We start from the raw sequence: 19,427 nt of genomic DNA on the forward strand, positions 1-19,427 counted from the left end.
GTTCAGGGGCAGAACGACACATTTGTACCTTGTCAGCTCGGGGGTTTGAACTTGCAACCTTCCAGTTACTAGTCCAACGCTCTAACCACTAGGCTACCCTGCCGCCCCGGTAGAGAGTGTTGTGGTATTTTTTATTTTACCTTTATTTAACTAGGCAAGTCAGTTAAGAACAAATTCTTATTTACAATGACGGTCTAGGAACAGTGGGTTAACTGCCTTGTTCAGGGGCAGAACGACACCTTGTCAGCTCGGGGGTTTGAACTTGCAACCTTCCAGTCCAACGCTCTAACCACTAGGCTACCCCGGTAGAGAGAGTGTGTTGTGGTAGAGAGAGAGGGAGTCGTGGTAGAGAGAGAGTGTTGTGGTAGAGAGAGAGGGAGAGAGTTGGAGTCGTGGTAGAGAGAGTTGTGGTAGAGAGAGGGAGTGTTGTGGTAGAGAGAGAGTGTGTTGTGGTAGAGAGAGAGGGAGTCGTGGTAGAGAGAGATTTGTACCTTGTCAGCTCGGGGGTTTGAACTTGCAACCTTCCAGTTACTAGTCCAACGCTCTAACCACTAGGCCACCCTGCCGCCCCGGTAGAGAGAGAAGGAGTCGTGGTATGCAGTGGGGCAGTGCAGAGCTGCCTCCCTGTGTTCGGCCCAGGGGAGGGTGTAGTGCAGGAATTGATCCAGTGATAAAAGCTGTTTTCCCTCTGAGAGGCCGACTTCCTGTCTAATGGCAGTTAGACCAGGAGAAATAGACCAGGAAGAGACAGCACTTAGACATCATACAAATTTATATGAATAAATATGGCTTTATGTACCACACGCACATGCAGCCTAACGCAGCAGAATGGGCCTAAGCACTCTGTGGTTTAAAAAAGCCTGAGAGATGGAGAGAGAGACATCGAGGGGGAGGGGGAGAGACACGTTGAGGGGGAGGGAGAGAGACACATCGAGGGGGAGGGAGAGAGACACATCGAGGGGCAGGGAGAGAGACACATCGAGGGGGAGGGAGAGAGTGACATCGAGGGGGAGGGAGAGAGACACATCGAGGGGGAGGGAGAGAGACACATCGAGGGGGAGGGAGAGAGACACATCGAGGGGGAGGGAGAGAGTGACATCGAGGGGGAGGGAGAGAGACACATCGAGGGGGAGGGAGAGAGACACATCGAGGGGGAGGGAGAGAGTGACATCGAGGGGGAGGGAGAGAGACACATCGAGGGGGAGGGAGAGAGTGACATCGAGGGGGAGGGAGAGAGACACATCGAGGGGGAGGGAGAGAGACACATCGAGGGGGAGGGGGAGAGACACGTTGAGGGGGAGGGAGAGAGACACATCGAGGGGGAGGGAGAGAGACACATCGAGGGGGAGGGAGAGAGAGACATGGAGGGGGAGGGAGAGAGACACATCGAGGGGGAGGGAGAGAGAGACATCGAGGGGGAGGGAGAAAGCCTTGCTATTGAGAAAGGCCGCCGTAGGCAGACATGGCTCTCAAGAGAAGACAGGCTATGTGCTCACTGCCCACAAAATGAGGTGGAAACTGAGCTGCACTTCCTAACCTCCTGCCCAATGTATGACCATATTAGAGAGACATATTTCCCTCAGATTACACAGATCCACAAAGAATTCGAAAACAAATCCAAATTTGAAAAACTCCCATATCTACTGGGTGAAATTCCACAGTGTGCCATCACAGCAGCAAGATTTGTGACCTGTTGCCACGAGAAAAGGGCAACCAGTGAAGAACACACACCATTGTAAATACAACCCACATTTATGCTTATTTATTTTATCTTGTGTCCTTTAACCATTTGTACATTGTTAAAACACTGTATATATATATAATATGACATTTGTAATGTCTTTACTGTTTTGAAACCTCTGTATGTGTAATGTTTACTGTTCATTTTTGTTGTTTTTCCCTTTATATATTCACTTTGTATGTTGTCTACCTCACTTGCTTTGGCAATGTTAACACATGTTTCCCATGCCAATAAAGCCCTTGAATTGAATTGAATTGAATTGAAAGAGACATTGAGGGGGAGGGAGAGAGAGACATCGAGGGGGAGGGAGAGAGACATCAAGGGGGTCGATCATTGCTGTGGCTTCCTGTCAGTAGATGATCTGATGAGAGAAACAAGAGGAAGGTTAAGATAGGATAGAGGGATGATAGGAGGAGTAGTGAGGAGGAGAAGATCTCCCTCTCAGATCATTAAATGTGTTCAGGGATGCATGTGACCTGGTTGAGCCCCCAGACCATTTCCGTGCACCTGAGATAACATCTGCAAATCTGTATACGCGACCAATAAACTTTGATTTGAGACACACACGTCCCTGTAGTCTTGATTCTGTCGAACGTATTAGTATTCACAGACACCCCTTGGTCTATGTGAGCATATACTCTGTGATAGATTACTTCAGTCTCGGGATCTAAGGGGGAATGCTCTGTGATTGATTGCTCTGGATTCATCTCCTTACGAAATGCTCAGTGATAGATCGTTCTTTCTTCAGAGTGTGCAGCAGTGTGTACAGTATGTAAAGTATGTGTATATTGTGTGGTCAGGACAATGACCATGTCCTGAAAGAAAACAGGCACTCGTGTTGATCTGTAAGGAGTAGATTTGTGTTTAAACTGATGGTAGTAGCTCCACCTTTCAACACATTGCTGACATCTTTGGTTGTTTCTGGGTAGGAGGTTGGATTGGCTCTAAAGTTACTGTCCTCTATGTCACTGACAGTTGTGTTAATCTCTCTCTCTCTCTGTCCTTTTCTCTATCTCCCTCTCTTTCTATCCCTCTCTCCATCTCTATCTATCCCTATCTCTCTATCTTCATCTCTCTCTCTCTCTCTCTCTCTCTCTCTCTCTCTCTCTCAGGGAGGAGAACATTGTTATTACCAGGGGATAGTGCGGGACATCCCTGAATCCTTCGTGGCCCTCTCCACCTGCCACGGCCTGCAGTGAGTATTCTGTGTGTGTGTCTGTGTGTGTGTGTTTTCCTCAGATCAGTATTTCCTTCCCCCTGTGTCCCAATCTCAGGCCTAAATAGCAATTATCCCATTTAGGCATTATGCCAGTATAATTATTGCAGACTAGCTGATCTCTCTCTCTCTCTGTTTTGTGTGTGTGTGTGCGTGCATGTGCGTGCGTGCGTGTGGTCCAGTCATGACACGCAAAGGCCGCCACTCAGAGCCAGTTTCCTTTATGTTGTGTTGGTCCCACCTGGACCTGATCCCAAGGCTCTTACAGGGAGCTGAATTGAACACCAGGGAGCACCATTTGTGTAGCTTGATGCTACCAATCAGCTCAACATACACATACAGTCATACTTTATTTATCTTTCTGTTCACACACAAACACCTCTCTTCCTCTTCCTCTCTTTCTTCTCTGTCTCTCTCTATCTCCCTCTCTCTCTCCATCCTCTCTCTCTCCCTCCTCTCTCTCTCTCTCTCTCTCTCTCTTCATCTGCTCTCTCCATCTCTCTCTCTCTCTCTCTGTCTCTCTCTCTCTGTCTGTCTTTCTCTCTCCATTCTCTCTCTCTCTCCTCCCTGCAGCATTGTCCTGTGGGACGTCTCTGTTTCTCGGGCTGGTATTTTTAGTTGTTCTCTAAAGCAGTGCTTTCTCTGAGAGAGAGATGGGTCAGCTGGAGAAAGCCCTGCAGGGAGGTGTGTGTGTTGTATGTATGTTTATGTGTGTGTGACTGTATTGGGATATATCTGACAGTATCGGGCGTCTTGAATGCAGAGGAAACACACATACACACTCAGAAGAAACACACACCTGCAGTGACACACACCTGTGTCAGTCAAAGAGACTATATACTATATACATCTCTCAGCAAGATGAGAGAGAGAGAGAACGAGAGAGAGCGAGAGAGAGAGAGAGAGAGAGAGAGAGAGAGAGATGAATTCTCTCTTATGCTGAGTCAGGTCTCTACCATAATGTACATCCTGCCTTGCCTTCACACACAAACACACCCTGTCGTGCTGCAATATAATATTAACAGCCGAAGTAGGGTTGGGACTCAGTTGAATGTACAGTGCCTTGCGAAAGTATTCGGCCCCCTTGAACTTTGCGACCTTTTGCCACATTTCAGGCTTCAAACATAAAGATATAAAACTTTTTTTTTGTATTTTTTTGTGAAGAATCAACAACAAGTGGGACACAATCATGAAGTGGAACGACATTTATTGGATATTTCAAACTTTTTTAACAAATCAAAAACTGAAAAATTGGGCGTGCAAAATTATTCAGCCCCTTTACTTTCAGTGCAGAAAACTCTCTCCAGAAGTTCAGTGAGGATCTCTGAATGATCCAATGTTGACCTAAATGACTAATGATGATAAATAGAATCCACCTGTTTGTAATCAAGTCTCCGTATAAATGCACCTGCATTGTGATAGTCTCAGAGGTCCGTTAAAAGCGCAGAGAGCATCACGAAGTACAAGGAACACACCAGGCAGGTCCGAGATACTGTTGTGAAGAAGTTTAAAGCCGGATTTGGATACAAAAATATTTCCCAAGCTTTAAACATCCCAAGGAGCACTGTGCAAGCGATAATATTGAAATGGAAGGAGTATCAGACCACTGCAAATCTACGAAGACCTGGCCGTCCCTCTAAACTTTCAGCTCATACAAGGAGAAGACTGATCAGAGATGCAGCCAAGAGGCCCATGATCACTCTGGATGAACTGCAGAGATCTACAGCTGAGGTGGGAGACTCTGTCCATAGGACAACAATCAGACGTATATTGCACAAATCTGGCCTTTATGGAAGAGTGGCAAGAAGAAAGCCATTTCTTAAAGATATCCATAAAAAGTGTAATTTAAAGTTTGCCACAAGCCACCTGGGAGACACACCAAACATGTGGAAGAAGGTGCTCTGGTCAGATGAAACCAAAATTTAACTTTTTGGCAACAATGCAAAACGTTATGTTTGGCGTAAAAGCAACACAGCTCACACCCTGAACACACCATCCCCACTGTCAAACATGGTGATGGCAGCATCATGGTTTGGGCCTGCTTTTCTTCAGCAGGGACAGGGAAGATGGTTAAAATTGATGGGAAGATGGATGGAGCCAAATACAGGACCAAGACAATTATCCAAAACATAAAGCAAAATCTACAATGGAATGGTTCAAAATAAACATATCCAGGTGTTAGAATGGCCAAGTCAAAGTCCAGACCTGAATCCAATCGAGAATCTGTGGAAAGAACTGAAAACTGCTGTTCACAAATGCTCTCCATCCAACCTCACTGAGCTCGAGCTGTTTTGCAAGCAGGAATGGGAAAAAATGTCAGTCTCTCAATGTGCAAAACTGATAGAGACATACCCCAAGCGACTTACAGCTGTAATCGCAGCAAAAGGTGGCGCTACAAAGTATTAACTTAAGGCGGCTGAATAATTTTGCACGCCCAATTTTTCAGTTTTTGATTTGTTAAAAAAGTTTGAAATATCCAATAAATGTCGTTCCACTTCATGATTGTGTCCCACTTGTTGTTGATTCTTCACAAAAAAATACAGTTTTATATCTTTATGTTTGAAGCCTGAAATGTGGCAAAAGGTCGCAAAGTTCAAGGGGGCCGAATACTTTCGCAAGGCACTGTACTTGTCCCAGTGTCCATCAGGCTCTAAACCACAATGAGACTCAGAGAAAACTGTTCTTCTGAACCACAATGTGACTCAGAGAAAACTGTTCTTCTAAACCACAATGAGACTCAGAGAAAACTGTTCTTCTAAACCACAATGAGACTCAGAGAAAACTGTTCTTCTAAACCACAATGTGACTCAGAGAAAACTGTTCTTCTAAACCACAATGAGACTCAGAGAAAACTGTTCTTCTAAACCACAATGTGACTCAGAGAAAACTGTTCTTCTAAACCACAATGAGACTCAGAGAAAACTGTTCTTCTAAACCACAATGAGACTCAGAGAAAACTATTATTCTAAACCACAATGAGACTCAGAGAAAACTGTTCTTCTAAACCAGATATTCCCAAACTGGGTTACGCTCTGCCGTCGGGGGTACGCTCTGCCGTCGGGGGTACGCTCTGCCGTCGGGTGTGCGCTCTGCCGTCGGGGGTGCGCTCTGCCGTCGGGGGTGCGCTCTGCCGTCGGGGGTACGCTCTGCCGTCGGGGGTACGCTCTGCCGTCGGGGGTACGCCAAATAAAAGTGTAATTCACATTTAAATAAAAAAATGTCAAACAGTAAATTTATATTTTCCAACGGGGCTATACATTTGGGTGAGGTTTTTTTCTCGCCTGAGTAGCCTTGTTTCACTGACAAAAATAAAATTAAACCATGTAGTGTTCAGTGAAATAACAACACAATGTCGAATACAGGTAGCCTAGTCAAATAATTAACATCCAATCACATTAACCGTTACTCTCTCGCAGAAAACCACTCTTGCTCAGACATTTTGAAACGAAACATGACAATTTGAAAAATAAGCCATGGGAGTTTTTGGAGCGAGAATATTACGACGTTCGAGTAATAAGACATGTATAAAAGCAACAGACACCATTAATAACAAGGGCTAGAAATTCCACGTTTCAAGATTGCTTCGATCACGTTGACTGGGATATGTTCAGACAACAACATTGATGTATACGCTGATTCGGTGAGCGAGTTTAATAGCAAGTGCATTGGTGATGTTGTACCCACGGTGACTATTAAAACCTTCCCCAACCAGAAACCGTGGATTGATGGCAGTATTCGCGCAAAACTGAAAGCACAAACCACTACTTTTAATCATGGCATGGCGACCGGAAAAATGACCGAATACAAACAGTGTAGCTATTCCCTCCACAAGGCAATCAAACACGCTACGGTCAGTAGAGAGACAAAGTAGAGTCGCAATTCAACGGCTCAAACACAACACGAGACGTATGTGGCAGGGTCTACAGTCAATCACGGATTACAAAAATAAAACCAGCCCTGTGACGGACACCGACTGTCACGCCCTGACCTTAGAGAGCTCTCTATTGTCTTTATTTTGGTTTGGTCAGGGTGTGATTTGGGGTGGGCATTCTATGTTCATTGTTCTATGTTTTGTATTTCTTTGTTTTGGCCGGGTATGGTTCTCAATCAGGGACAGCTGTCTATCGTTGTCTCTGATTGGGAACCATACTTAGGTAGCTTTTTCCCACATGTGTGTTGTGGGTAGTTATTTTCTGTTTAGTGTTTTCTGCACCTGACAGGACTGTTTCGGTTTCGTTTATTTCTCTTTGTTATTTTGTTATAGTGTTCAGTTACAATAAAAAGGCATGAACACTTACCACTCTGCGCTTTGGTCCGATTCCTCTTCTTCAGACAACGACTCCCGTGACACCAACGTCTTTCTCCCAGACTAATTAAACAACTTCTTTGCTCGCTTTGAGGACAATACAGTGCCACTGACACAGCCCGCTACCAAAACCCGTGGGCTTTCCTTCACCGTGGCCAACGTGAGTAAAACATTTAAACGTGTTAACCCTCACAAGGCTGCCGGCCCAGACCCACTCCAATTTACTTACCGCCCCAATAGGTCCACAGACGACGCAATCACAATCACACTGCCCTAACCCATCTGGACAAGAGGAATACCTATGTTTCTGCCTGTAGGAGGGGAGGAGCAAGATGGAATTGTGGTCCGGTTTACAGAATGGAGGGCGGGGGAGGGCCTTATATGCATTCTGGAAGGTAGTATAGCAATGGTCGAGGGTTTTAGCAGTGCGAGTACAGCAATCAATATGTTGATAGGATTTCAGGAGCCTTTTCCTCAAATTTGCTTTGTTAAAATCCCCAGCTACAATAAATGCAGCCTCAGGATATGTGTTTTCCAGTTTGCATAAAGTCCAGTGAAGTTCTTTGAGGGCCGTCGTGGTATCCGCTTGGGGGGGATATAGACCACTTTGGCTATTATTGACAAAAATTATCTCGGGAGACAGTACGGTCGGCATTTAATTGTGAGATATTCTAGGTTGGGTAAACAGAAGGACTTGAGTTCCTGTATGTTATCGTAGTTACACCATAAGTCGTTAATCATAAAACATATACCTCCACCGTTCTGCTTCCTGGAGAGATGTTTGTTCCTGACGGCGCGATGTACTGAGAACCCAACTGGCTTTACAGAGTCAGACAGTATATCTCGCTATGTTTCCGTGAAGCAGAGTATGTTACAATCCTTAGTGTCCCTCTGAAAAGCAACTCTCGCCTTGAGCTCATCAATTTTATTATCCAGAGATTGGACATTAGTGAGTAAAATACTCAGAAAAGAAGACTGCCTCGAGTACCTCTGCTTCGCCGTTGTTGTTTTGGGTTGGCCTCTGGAAGAAGTTTGATTGCTCTGGCGAGAGTAAACAAAGGATCCGCTCCAGGGAAGTCGTAGTTCTGGTCACAATGCTGGAAGTTCTGGTGAGTTACCGCCGCTCTAATATCCGATAGTTCTTCCCGGCTGTATGTAATGACACAAAACAATTCCTGAGCTAATAACATAAAACACAGTACATAAACAAACAAAATACTGCAACGTTGCTTAAGAGTTAGTTGCGATGCTGCCATCTCCATCGGCGCCATCATCAAGTAGGCAGCGTCTTATCTGGTGAGCTACCGAGTGGCTAGAACAGGCAATGCATCAGTGACATGGCAGGAGATGCTTTGAAACAATTACTGCTTCGCATACAAGCCAGTGAATTCTATGCGTTACAGCTGGATGAGTCAACAGACGTGGCGGGCCTGGCACAGCTCCTGGTGTATGTCCGTTACGTTTATGGGGGTCAATTAAGGAAGACATCCTCTTCTGCAAACCACTGGAAAGCATGACAACGTGAGAGGATATTTTTTAAGTACTGGACAGCTTTGTGACTTCAAATAGACTTTGGTGGTCAAGATGTGTTGGTATCTGTACTGATGGCGCAAAAGCCATGACAGGGAGTCATGGTGGAGTGGTAACGCGCGTGCAAGCAGTTGCCCCCAACGCCACTTGGGTACACTGCAGCATCTACCGAGAGGCTCTTGCTGCCAAGGGAATGCCTGACAGCGCGAAAGATGTTTTGGACACTGCAGTGAAAATGGTTAATTTTGTTAAAGCAAGGCCCCTGAACTCTTGTGTATTTTTTGCATTATGCAATGAAATGGGCAGCAACCATGTAACACTTTTACAACATACAGAAATGTGCTGGTTATCAAGGGGCAAATTATTGACACGTTTTTTTAAATTGAGAGACGAGATTAAAGTTTACTTTACTGACCATAATTTTCACTTGTGTGACCACTTGCATGATGACGAGTTTCTCACATGACTGGCCTATCTGGGTGATGTTTTTTCGTGCCTGAATGATCTGAATCTAGGATTACAGGGACTCTTCGCAACTATATTCAATGTGCGGGCAAAATAGAGGCTATGATTAAGAAGTTGGAGCTCTTTTCTGTCTGCATTAACAAGGACAACACACAGGTATTTCTATCATTGTATGATTCTTTGTGTGCAAAGAACTCAAGCTTACGGACGATATCAAATGTGATATAGCGAAGCACCTGAGTGAGTTGGGTGCGCAATTACGCAGGTACTTTCCCAAAACGGACGACACAAACAACTGGATTTGTTCTCCCTTTCCTGCCCTGCCTCCAGTCCACTTACCGATATCTGAACAAGAGACCCTCATCAAAATTGCAACAAGCGGTTCTGTGAAAATTGAATTTAATCAGAAGCCACTACCAGATTTCTGGTTAGGGCTGCGCTCAGAGTTTCTTGCCTTGGCAAATTGCGCTGTCAAGACACTGATGCCCTTTGCAACCACGTACCTATGTGAGAGTGGATTCTCAGCCCTCACTAGCATGAAAACTAAATACAGGCACAGACTGTGTGTGGAAAATTATTTAAGATTCTCTCCAATACAACCCAACATTGCAGAGTTATGTGCATCCTTTCAAGCATACCCTTCTCATTAACTTGTGGTGAGTTATTCTCAATTTTTGATTAACAAATAAGGTTTTATATGTAGATGGCTAAATAAAGACCAAAATTATTGATTATTATTATATTATTATAATAGAGCTCTTTGTCACTTCCAAAGAGCCGGGTTGTGACAAAAACTCACACTCAGTCTTATGTTTAATAAATGTATTGTATAGTGTGTGTGTGGCAGGCTTACAATGATGGCAAAAGGGCTAGAGGGGGTATGTAGCTGGAGGTTCAATGTTTGAAGGGGTACGGGATTATAAAAAGTTTGGGAACCATTGTTCTAAACCATCCACCATGAGAGTAGAGAAGACTGTTCTTCTTGTAGTACTTTATGGTGAAACAAAATGAAAAAACACATTGTGACGGTGTGACCACTGTGTTACTGTTTACAGACACACATTGTGACGGTGTGACCACTGTGTTACTGTTTACAGACTTCATTGTGACGGTGTGACCACTGTGTTACTGTTTACAGACACACATTGTGACAGTGTGACCACTGTGTTACTGTTTACAGACACACATTGTGACAATGTGGCCACTGTGTTACTGTTTACAGACACACATTGTGACAGTGTGACCACTGTGTTACTGTTTACAGACACACATTGTGACAATGTGGCCACTGTGTTACTGTTTACAGACTTCATTGTGACAGTGTGACCACTGTGTTACTGTTTACAGACACACATTGTGACAGTGTGACCACTGTGTTACTGTTTACAAACACACATTGTGACAGTGTGACCACTGTGTTACTGTTTACAGTAACCCACCATCCTGATCCTTCATCCTGACCACCCTCTCTCTCCTAGCCTGATCCACCATTCTGACCGTTGCACTCTCATTGTGTGTAAGCTCGCGAGATCAGGATGGTGGATCAGACAATCTGTCTTCTGTCCTGGGTGATATTTAGTCTTCCGTGTGTGTGTGTGTGCGTGCGCGTGTGTGTGTGTGTGCTGACCCATCTGCGTTAGGCATACAGTCAGTGAACTCCCAATAAGGCTGTGACAGTCCCATCATAGCAGTCTGATATACAGAGCTATACGCTCAGAGATAGTGTGTGTATGTGTGCATGTGTGTGTGTGTGTGTGTGTGTGTGTGTGTGTGTGTGTGTGTGTGTGTGTGTGTGTGTGTGTGTGTGTGTGTGTGTGTGTGTGTGTGTGTGTGTGTGTGTGTGTGCGTGCATGTACGGTCTGGCAGAGACAGTTGGTGCTGAAGGTGAACTCTGTATGTGGAGCATCATCCCAGCCTGGATGTGAGGTGTGTGTGTGTGATGTTGACCCTCATTCCTATAGTATACACCTTCACCTGAGCAATCTCCTAAAAAGCTTCTGATAACGTTAATTGATGTCCGCTTCACAGTCGCATGTCAGCCTGCATGCACGCACACGCACCCTCTCTCACACACACACACACACACACACACACACACACACACACACACACACACACACACACACACACACACACACACACACACCCCTCAGCCTAGTTTACAGGGACAAGGGGACCTTCACATATATGCTGGATGGGAAATTGTTTTGTGAGTGTTTAAGATGATTGCTGCCCGCAATGACACTACAGAGGACGTTTACCTATCCTTCCTGTGTGTGTGTGTGTGTGTGTGTGTGTGTGTGTGTGTGTGTGTGTGTGTGTGTGTGTGTGCGTGCGTGCGTGCGTGCGTGCGTAGTAACCCAGAGTTGCTGTTTTAGACATCCACCTTCTAGTTCACAGTAATACCGTATTGTAGATAGTGTTGAAGGCAGTGGAGAATACACTCTATATCGTATATCAATATCCAGTCATTGCAGATTGCACCATTTTATGGTCTATATTTGAACTGCCCGAACCAAGACAATATTACTGACTGTTTTCCTTGATGGAGAAAGGCCTAAAGGTGGTGGTTAAGGCTAGTGTTGGTTAGTAGTGTTGGTTAGTAGTGTTGGTTAATTGTTTTGGTTAATATTGTTAGTAGTGTTGGTTAATAGTGTTAGTTAATGAATGAAATGAATGACTTACATTTTATTTTCGTGTCAAATTGCCAATTGACAACTCATCCCTTATGGGATTAATTGACACATAAACAAACATTACAATAATTTACTGTGGTAATTAAATGATAATACTTCTTCCGGTGTTCTCTGCATTATGCATCGCATAAAGAGTGAAAGAAAAGCAAGGTAAAAATCAATACATAATAGTAAATAAGGTTATCCAAACAATAATTACATGCCTAGAGCAGTAAAATAATATACATACATACATACATACATACATACATACATACATACATACATACAGTTGAAGTCGGAAGTTTACATACACTTTGGTTGGAGTCATTAAAACTAGTTTTTCAACCACTCCACAAATTTCTTGTTAACAAACTATAGTTTTGCCAAGACGGTTAGGACATCTACTTTGCGCATGACACAAGTAATTTTTCCAACAATTGTTTAACGACAGATTATTTCACTTATATTTCATTGTATCACAATTCCAGTGGGTCAGAAGTTTACATACACTAAGTTGACTGTGCCTTTAAACAGCTTGGAAAATTCCAGAAAATGATGTCATGGCTTTAGAAGCTTCTGATAGGCTAATTGACATAATTTGAGTCAATTGGAGGTGTACCTGTGGATGTATTTCAAGGCCTACCGTCAAACTCATTGTCTATTTGCTTGACATTATGGGAAAATCCAAATAAATCAGCCAAGACCTCAGAAAAATAATTGTAGACCTCCACAAGTCTGGTTCATCCTTGGGAGCAATTTCCAAACGCCTGAAGGTACCACGTTCATCTGTACAAAAAATAGTACTCAAGTATAAACACCATGGGACCACACAGCCGTCATACCGCTCAGGAAGGAGACACATTCTGTCTCCTAGAGATGAGCGTACTTTGGTGCGAAAAGTGCAAATCAATCCCACAACAACAGAAAAGGACCTTGTGAAGATGCTGAAGGAAACAGGTACACAAGTATCTATATGCACAGTAAAACGAGTCCTATATCGACATAACCTGAAAGGCCGCTCAGCAAGGAAGAAGCCACTGCTCCAAAACTGCCATAAAAAAGCCAGACTACGGTTTGCAACTGCACATAGGGACAAAGATCGTACTTTTTGGAGAAATGTCCTCTGGTCTGATGAAACAAAAATATAACTGTTTGGCCATCATGACCATCGTTATGTTTGGAGGAAAAAGGGGAGGCTTGCAAGCCGAAGAACACCATCCCAACCGTGAAGCACGGGGGTGGCAGCATTATGTTGTGGTTGTGCTTTGCTACAGGAGGGACTGGTGCGCTTCACAAAATAGATGTCATCATGAGGAGGGAAATTATGTGAATATATTGAAGCAACATCTCAAGACATCAGTCAGGAAGTTAAAGCTTGGTGGCAAATGGGTCTTCCAAATGGACATTGACCCCAAGCATTTTTCCAAAGTTGTGGCAAAATGGCTTAAGGACAACAAAGGCAAGGTATTGGAGCAGCCATCACAAAGCCCTGACCTCAATCCTATAGAACATTTGTGGGCAGAACTGAAAAAGTGCGTGCGAGCAAGGAGGCCTACAAACCTGACTCAGTTACACCAGCTATGTCAGGAGGAATGGTTCAAAATTCACCCAACTTATTGTGGGAAGCTTGTGGAAGGCTACCCGACACGTTTGAGCCAAGTTCAATCATTTAAAGGCAATGCTACCAAATACTAATTGAGTGTATGTAAACGTCTGACCCACTGGGAATGTGATGAAAGAAATAAAAGCAAAAATCTCTCTACTATTATTCTGACATTTCACATTCTTAAAATAAAGTGGTGATCCTAATTGTGTAGTGTTAGTTAGAAGTGTTGGTTACTAGTGTTCGTAGTGTTGGTTAGTAGTGCTGGTTAGAAGTGTTGGCTACTAGTGTTAGTAGTGTTGGTTAGTAGTGTTGGTTAGTACTGTTGGTTAGTACTGTTGGTTACTAGTGTTAGTAGTGTTGGTTAGTAGTGTTGGTTAGAAGTGTTGGTTACTAGTGTTAATAGTGTTGGTTAGTAGTGTTGGTTAGTAGTGTTGGTTAGAAGTGTTGGTTACTAGTGTTAGTAGTGTTGGTTAGTAGTGTTGGTTAGAAGTGTTGGTTACTAGTGTTAGTAGTGTAGGTTAGTAGTGTTGGTTAGAAGTGTTGGTTACTAGTGTTAGTAGTGTTGGTTAGTAGTGTTGGTTAGAAGTGTTGGTTACTAGTGTTAGTAGTGTTGGTTAGTAGTGTTGGTTAGTAGTGTTGGCTAGTAGTGTTACTAGTGTTAGTTACTAGTGTTGGTTAGAAGTGTTGGTTACTAGTGTTAGTAGTGTAGGTTAGTAGTGTTGGTTAGAAGTGTTGGTTACTAGTGTTAGTAGTGTTGGTTAGTAGTGTTGGTTAGAAGTGTTGGTTACTAGTGTTAGTAGTGTTGGTTAGTAGTGTTGGTTAGTAGTGTTGGCTAGTAGTGTTACTAGTGTTAGTTACTAGTGGTAGTGTTGGTTTGTAGTGTTGGTTAGTCGTGTTAGTAGTGTTGGTTAGCAGTGTTAGTAGTGTTGGTTAGTAGTGTTGGTTAGTAGTGTTTGTAATGTTAGTTATTAGTGTTGCTTAGTAGTGTTCTTTACAAGTGTAAGTAGTGTTGGTTACTAGTGTTAGTAGTGTTAGTTATGGAGAGGAGGCTCATTTACAACAGACCTGCAGTGTTTTTATGTCCTGACATGTACCAGTATAAACATGTACCAGTATAAACCACCCATAGACATGCACCAGTATAAACCACCCATAGACATGTACCCGTATAAACCACCCATAGACATGTACCCGTATAAACCACCCATAGACATGTACCAGTATAAAACATCCATAGACATGTACCAGTATAAACCATCCATATACATGTACCAGTATAAACCATCCATAGACATGTACCAGTATAAACCATCCATAGACATGTACCAGTATAAACCATCCATAGACATGTACCAGTATAAACCATCCATAGACATGTACCAGTATAAACCATCCATATACATGTACCAGTATAAACATGTACCAGTATAAACCATCCATAGACATGTACCAGTATAAACCATCCATAGACACCTATCCCTCTTAGTGCCGTTACAGACACACACCGTCCTCATCAGTTACTGTAGAGAAGAGAGAGAGTGCTGGCATCCATCTTGTTTACATCTGCAATGGCTGGCGGTCATATTGATCTCTCTTTTTCTCTCTCTCTGTCAGTGGGATGTTCTTTGATGGGAATCACACCTACATGATCGAGCCTGGAGGAAAGGACCACATCAGCGTGAGTACCTCGGCTAAGCCTGGCCTTGGCCATCCATTCACACATGCGCACGCACTCACGTACACACTCACACACACTGTGTAATAGTAGTCGTCTGGACTGAATGGGACTAGAAGCTCTTGCAGACCAGACCGTGAATGCAGATCACAAAGCAGACTACCCTTGTTCTTAGGCACGAAGCATCGCAGAGTACAGCCTGGATACAGTATTTATGAGAGAGAGCTGATGGTTTAAAGCAGCATCTGTCGCCCTGAGAGAAAAGACCAAGCTCTGATTCTGATGTGTTGATGTGAGGGACACTTTATCTTCTGTGTCTGTGTTTAGGGTGGAGGTAATCAGGAAGGGAAGAAGGTATATTAGTTTGTGTGCAGTGTTTCTCCTAGGATTATTTTCAGCCGTGGCGGCAAGGGTAGGGGGGATGAATTACTACTAGCGTTAGCGCAATGAGATGCTAGCTGTTCCCATAGACATCCAGTCATTGAGCCAACAACTATCAATTTAAAAATGCATCTTGGCAGAAATATATAAATCAATAATGGTGTGTCTGTATGTGTGTGCGTGTGTGTCGTATGTGTGTGTGTGTGCGTGTGTCTGTATTTGTGTGTTTCTGTATGTATGTAGTCAGCCACCAATTGTGCAAGTTCTCCCACTTAAAAAGATGAGAGAGGCCTGTAATTTTCATCATAGGTACACTTCAACTATGACAGACAAATTTAGAAAAAAAATCCAGAAAATCACATTGTAAGATTTTTTATGAATTTATTTGCAAATTATGGTGGAAAATAAGTATTTGGTCACCTACAAACAAGCAAGATTTCTGGCTCTCACAGACCTGTAACTTCTTCTTTAAGAGGCTCCTCTGTCCTCCACTCGTTACCTGTATTAATGGCACCTGTTTGAACTTGTTATCAGTATAAAAGACACCTGTCCACAACCTCAAACAGTCACACTCCAAACTCCACTATGGCCAAGACCAAAGAGCTGTCAAAGGACACCAGAAACAAAAGACTGAATGGGAAGACTGGGAAGACTGAATCTGCAATAGGTAAGCAGCTTGGTTTGAAGAAATCAACTGTGGGAACAATTATTAGGAAATGGAAGACATACAAGACCACTGATAATCTCCCTCGATCTGGGGCTCCACGCAAGATCTCACCCCGTGGGGTCAAAATGATCACAAGAACGGTGAGCAAAAATCCCAGAACCACACGGGGGGACCTAGTGAATGACCTGCAGAGAGCTGGGACCAAAGTAACAAAGCCTACCATCAGTAACACACTACGCCACCAGGGACTCAAATCCTGCAGTGCCAGACGTGTCCCCCTGCTTAAGCCAGTACATGTCCAGACCCGTCTGAAGTTTGCTAGAGAGCATTTGGATGATCCAGAAGAAGATTGGGAGAATGTCATATGGTCAGATGAAACCAAAATATAACTTTTTGGTAACAACTCAACTCGTCATGTTTGGAGGACAAAGAATGCTGAATTGCATCCAAAGAACACCATACCTACTGTGAAGCATGGGGGTGGAAACATCATGCTTTGGCGCTGTTTTTCTGCAAAGGGACCAGGACGACTGATCCATGTCAAGGAAAGAATGAATGGGGCCATGTATCGTGAGATTTTGAGTGAAAACCTCCTTCCATCAGCAAGGGCATTGAAGATGAAACGTGACTGGGTCTTTCAGCATGACAATGATCCCAAACACACCGCCCGGGCAACGAAGGAGTGGCTTCGTAAGAAGCATTTCAAGGTCCTGGAGTGGCCTAGCCAGTTGAAAGTCTGTGTTGCCCAGCAACAGCCCCAAAACATCACTGCTCTAGAAGAGATCTGCATGGAGGAATGGGCCAAAATACCAGCAACAGTGTGTGAAAACCTTGTGAAGACTTACAGAAAACGTTTGACCTCTGTCATTGCCAACAAAGGGTATATAACAAAGTATTGAGATAAACTTTTGTTATTGACAAAATACTTATTTTCCACCATAATTTGCAAATAAATTCATAAAAAAATCCTACAATGTGATTTTCTGGATTTTTTTTCCCTCATTTTGTCTGTCATAGTTGAAGTGTACCTATGATGGAAATTACAGGCCTCTCTCATCTTTTTAAGTGGGAGAACTTGCACAATTGGTGGCTGACTAAATATTTTTTTTGCCCCACTGTATGAGTGTGTGTGTGCGTGTGTCTGTATTTGTGTGTGTGTGAGCGAGCACAAGTGCCCGTGCGGGTTTGTGTGTGTATGTTTTTCAGTCATATAGAGCCGCCTTCTTAAAATGCATATCCATCTGACAGGTTTACCACCTTATGGTGGAGAGAAGAGAGGAGAGAGGAGAGAGGAGAGGGGGGAGAGGGCAGAGAGAGAGAGGAGAGGGGAGAGAGAGAGAGAGAGAGAGAGAGAGAGAGAGGAGAGAGAGAGAGAGAGGGGAGGGGAGAGAGAGGAGAGAGGAGAGAGAGGAGAGAGAGAGAGAGGAGAGGGGAGAGAGAGAGAGAGAGAGAGGAGAGGGGAGAGAGAGGAGAGTGTAAAATGAGAAGAAGGACGTGAAATGAGTCAGGGAGAAGGAGGGAAGAATAGAGAAAAAGGGAGAGAGGAATGGATAAAGACAGTGGGAGTGAGGGAGAGAGGAATGGACAGAGACAGTGGGAGTGAGGGAGAAAATAATGAACAGAGAGAGTGGGAATGAGGGAGAGAGGAATGGACATGAGACAGTGGGAGTGAGGGAGAGAGGAATGGACAGAGACAATGGGAGTGAGGGAGTGGAATAGACAGAGACAGTGGGAGTGAGGGAGAGGGAGAAAGGAATGGACAGAGACAGTGGGAGTGAGGGAGAGGAATAGACAGAGACAGTGGGAGTGAGGGAGAGGGAGAGGAATAGACAGAGACAGTGGGAGTGAGGGAGAATGAGGGGGTGAGAGAGAAACAGAAATGAACAACACTGGGAGCCTGTGGCTTTGTGGCATCTGTTTTAGCAGCCTCCTTCATCCTTCCCTCCCTATCTTCCTCTCCTTTTATCCCTCTGTCATTCCTCTGTAGTCTTCCTGGAGGAACAGGATTATTGAAGCAAGGGAGTGAGTGGGAGAACGAGGGAAAATTGCACTCCAAGATCTCTTAACTCAGAAAATCTCTGCAGCGCTCTGCTCGACACACACACACACAGTGTGGCATCTATAAGTTGTTAGTCATTAGCATCCTGGCTCCAGGAAAAGGCCATGCTGTGCTGCTGTCAAGCCCAGTGTTGGCCGTCAGTTTCTGGGCTTAGAGCTGCTGATACGCCTGCCTTCTTGGGGCTACTCTCTCTCTCTCTCTCTCTCTGACAGCCTGCTTGGTGTGCAGTTCATTCTAAGAGGCTTGTCACACAGACACACAGATGCCTGCTGGGTTTTTTTTGCGTTCCCCTTCACCCTGCTTCAGTGTGTGTGTGTGTGTGTGTGTGTGTGTGTGTGTGCGTGTGTGTATTCTCAGATGCTCTCAGGCAGTAGTGTTAGGTAAACATACCCCACAGCTCTCTCTGTGTGCCTGTCTGTCAGCCAGTCTGTTTTAGAATAAAGTATTTACACAACTGTCAGACAATCTAGTTTACAGAGCTCTTCACAAAATAATGGTAGACCCAGACACATCTGAAACCTAGACGTGTTCACACAAATAGCAAGCGAACAAACAGCTTCCAAGCTGACGCCTGGCTGATCCGGTGATATGATCCGGTTGGATGTGACTTTTACGGCATGGCAGTTTGGGGGTGTGTGTGTGTGTGGCGGCATAACTCCTGTCTGCCATATGGCTAATCCATCTGCCCTCCTTCAGCCTGGACAGAACCACCAAGCCAGGCAGCAGGAAGGCAGCCAAGAGGAACCAGGCAGCAGGAAGGCAGCTAAGGGGGACCAGAACCAGGGAGCCAGGCAGTAGGAAGGCAGCCAAGAGGAGCCAGAACTAGGGAGCCAGGCAGCAGGAAGGGAGCCAAGACTTACCAGAAGCAGGGAGCCAGCCAGTAGGAAGGCAGTCTAGAGGAGCCAGAACCAGGGAGCCAAAAGTAACCAGAAGCAGGGAGCCAGCCAGTAGGAAGGCAGCCAAGAGGAGCCAGAACCAGGGAGCCAGCCAGTAGGAAGGGAGCCAAGAGGGACCAGAACCAGGGAGCCAGGCAGATGGAAGGGAGCCATGCGGAACCAGAACCATGGAGCCAGGCAGCAGGAAGGGAGCCAAGAGGAACCAGG

At 44.6% G+C, this 19,427-nt stretch overlaps 1 protein-coding gene across 5 annotated transcripts in view; it reads left to right on the forward strand.

The window, feature by feature from the left end:
• LOC110508266 (disintegrin and metalloproteinase domain-containing protein 22) overlaps positions 1–19,427 on the forward strand; it is an 89,768-nt gene that overhangs the window by 38,185 nt on the left and 32,156 nt on the right. For all 5 annotated transcript variants that reach the window (XR_016492416.1, XR_016492417.1, XM_036967187.2 and 2 more), the window contains exons 5-6: positions 2,854–2,936; positions 15,157–15,220. Coding sequence is in view for 3 of the 5 variants with exons in the window: in XM_036967187.2 (XP_036823082.2) it covers positions 2,854–2,936; positions 15,157–15,220 (147 nt within the window). In the remaining 2 variants the exon portion in view is untranslated. The remainder of the gene's footprint in view (positions 1–2,853; positions 2,937–15,156; positions 15,221–19,427) is intronic.

Source organism: Oncorhynchus mykiss, chromosome 3 (assembly GCF_057628025.1).
Source record: "Oncorhynchus mykiss isolate SJ-2025 chromosome 3, ASM5762802v1, whole genome shotgun sequence".
Classification (NCBI taxonomy): domain Eukaryota; kingdom Metazoa; phylum Chordata; class Actinopteri; order Salmoniformes; family Salmonidae; genus Oncorhynchus; species Oncorhynchus mykiss.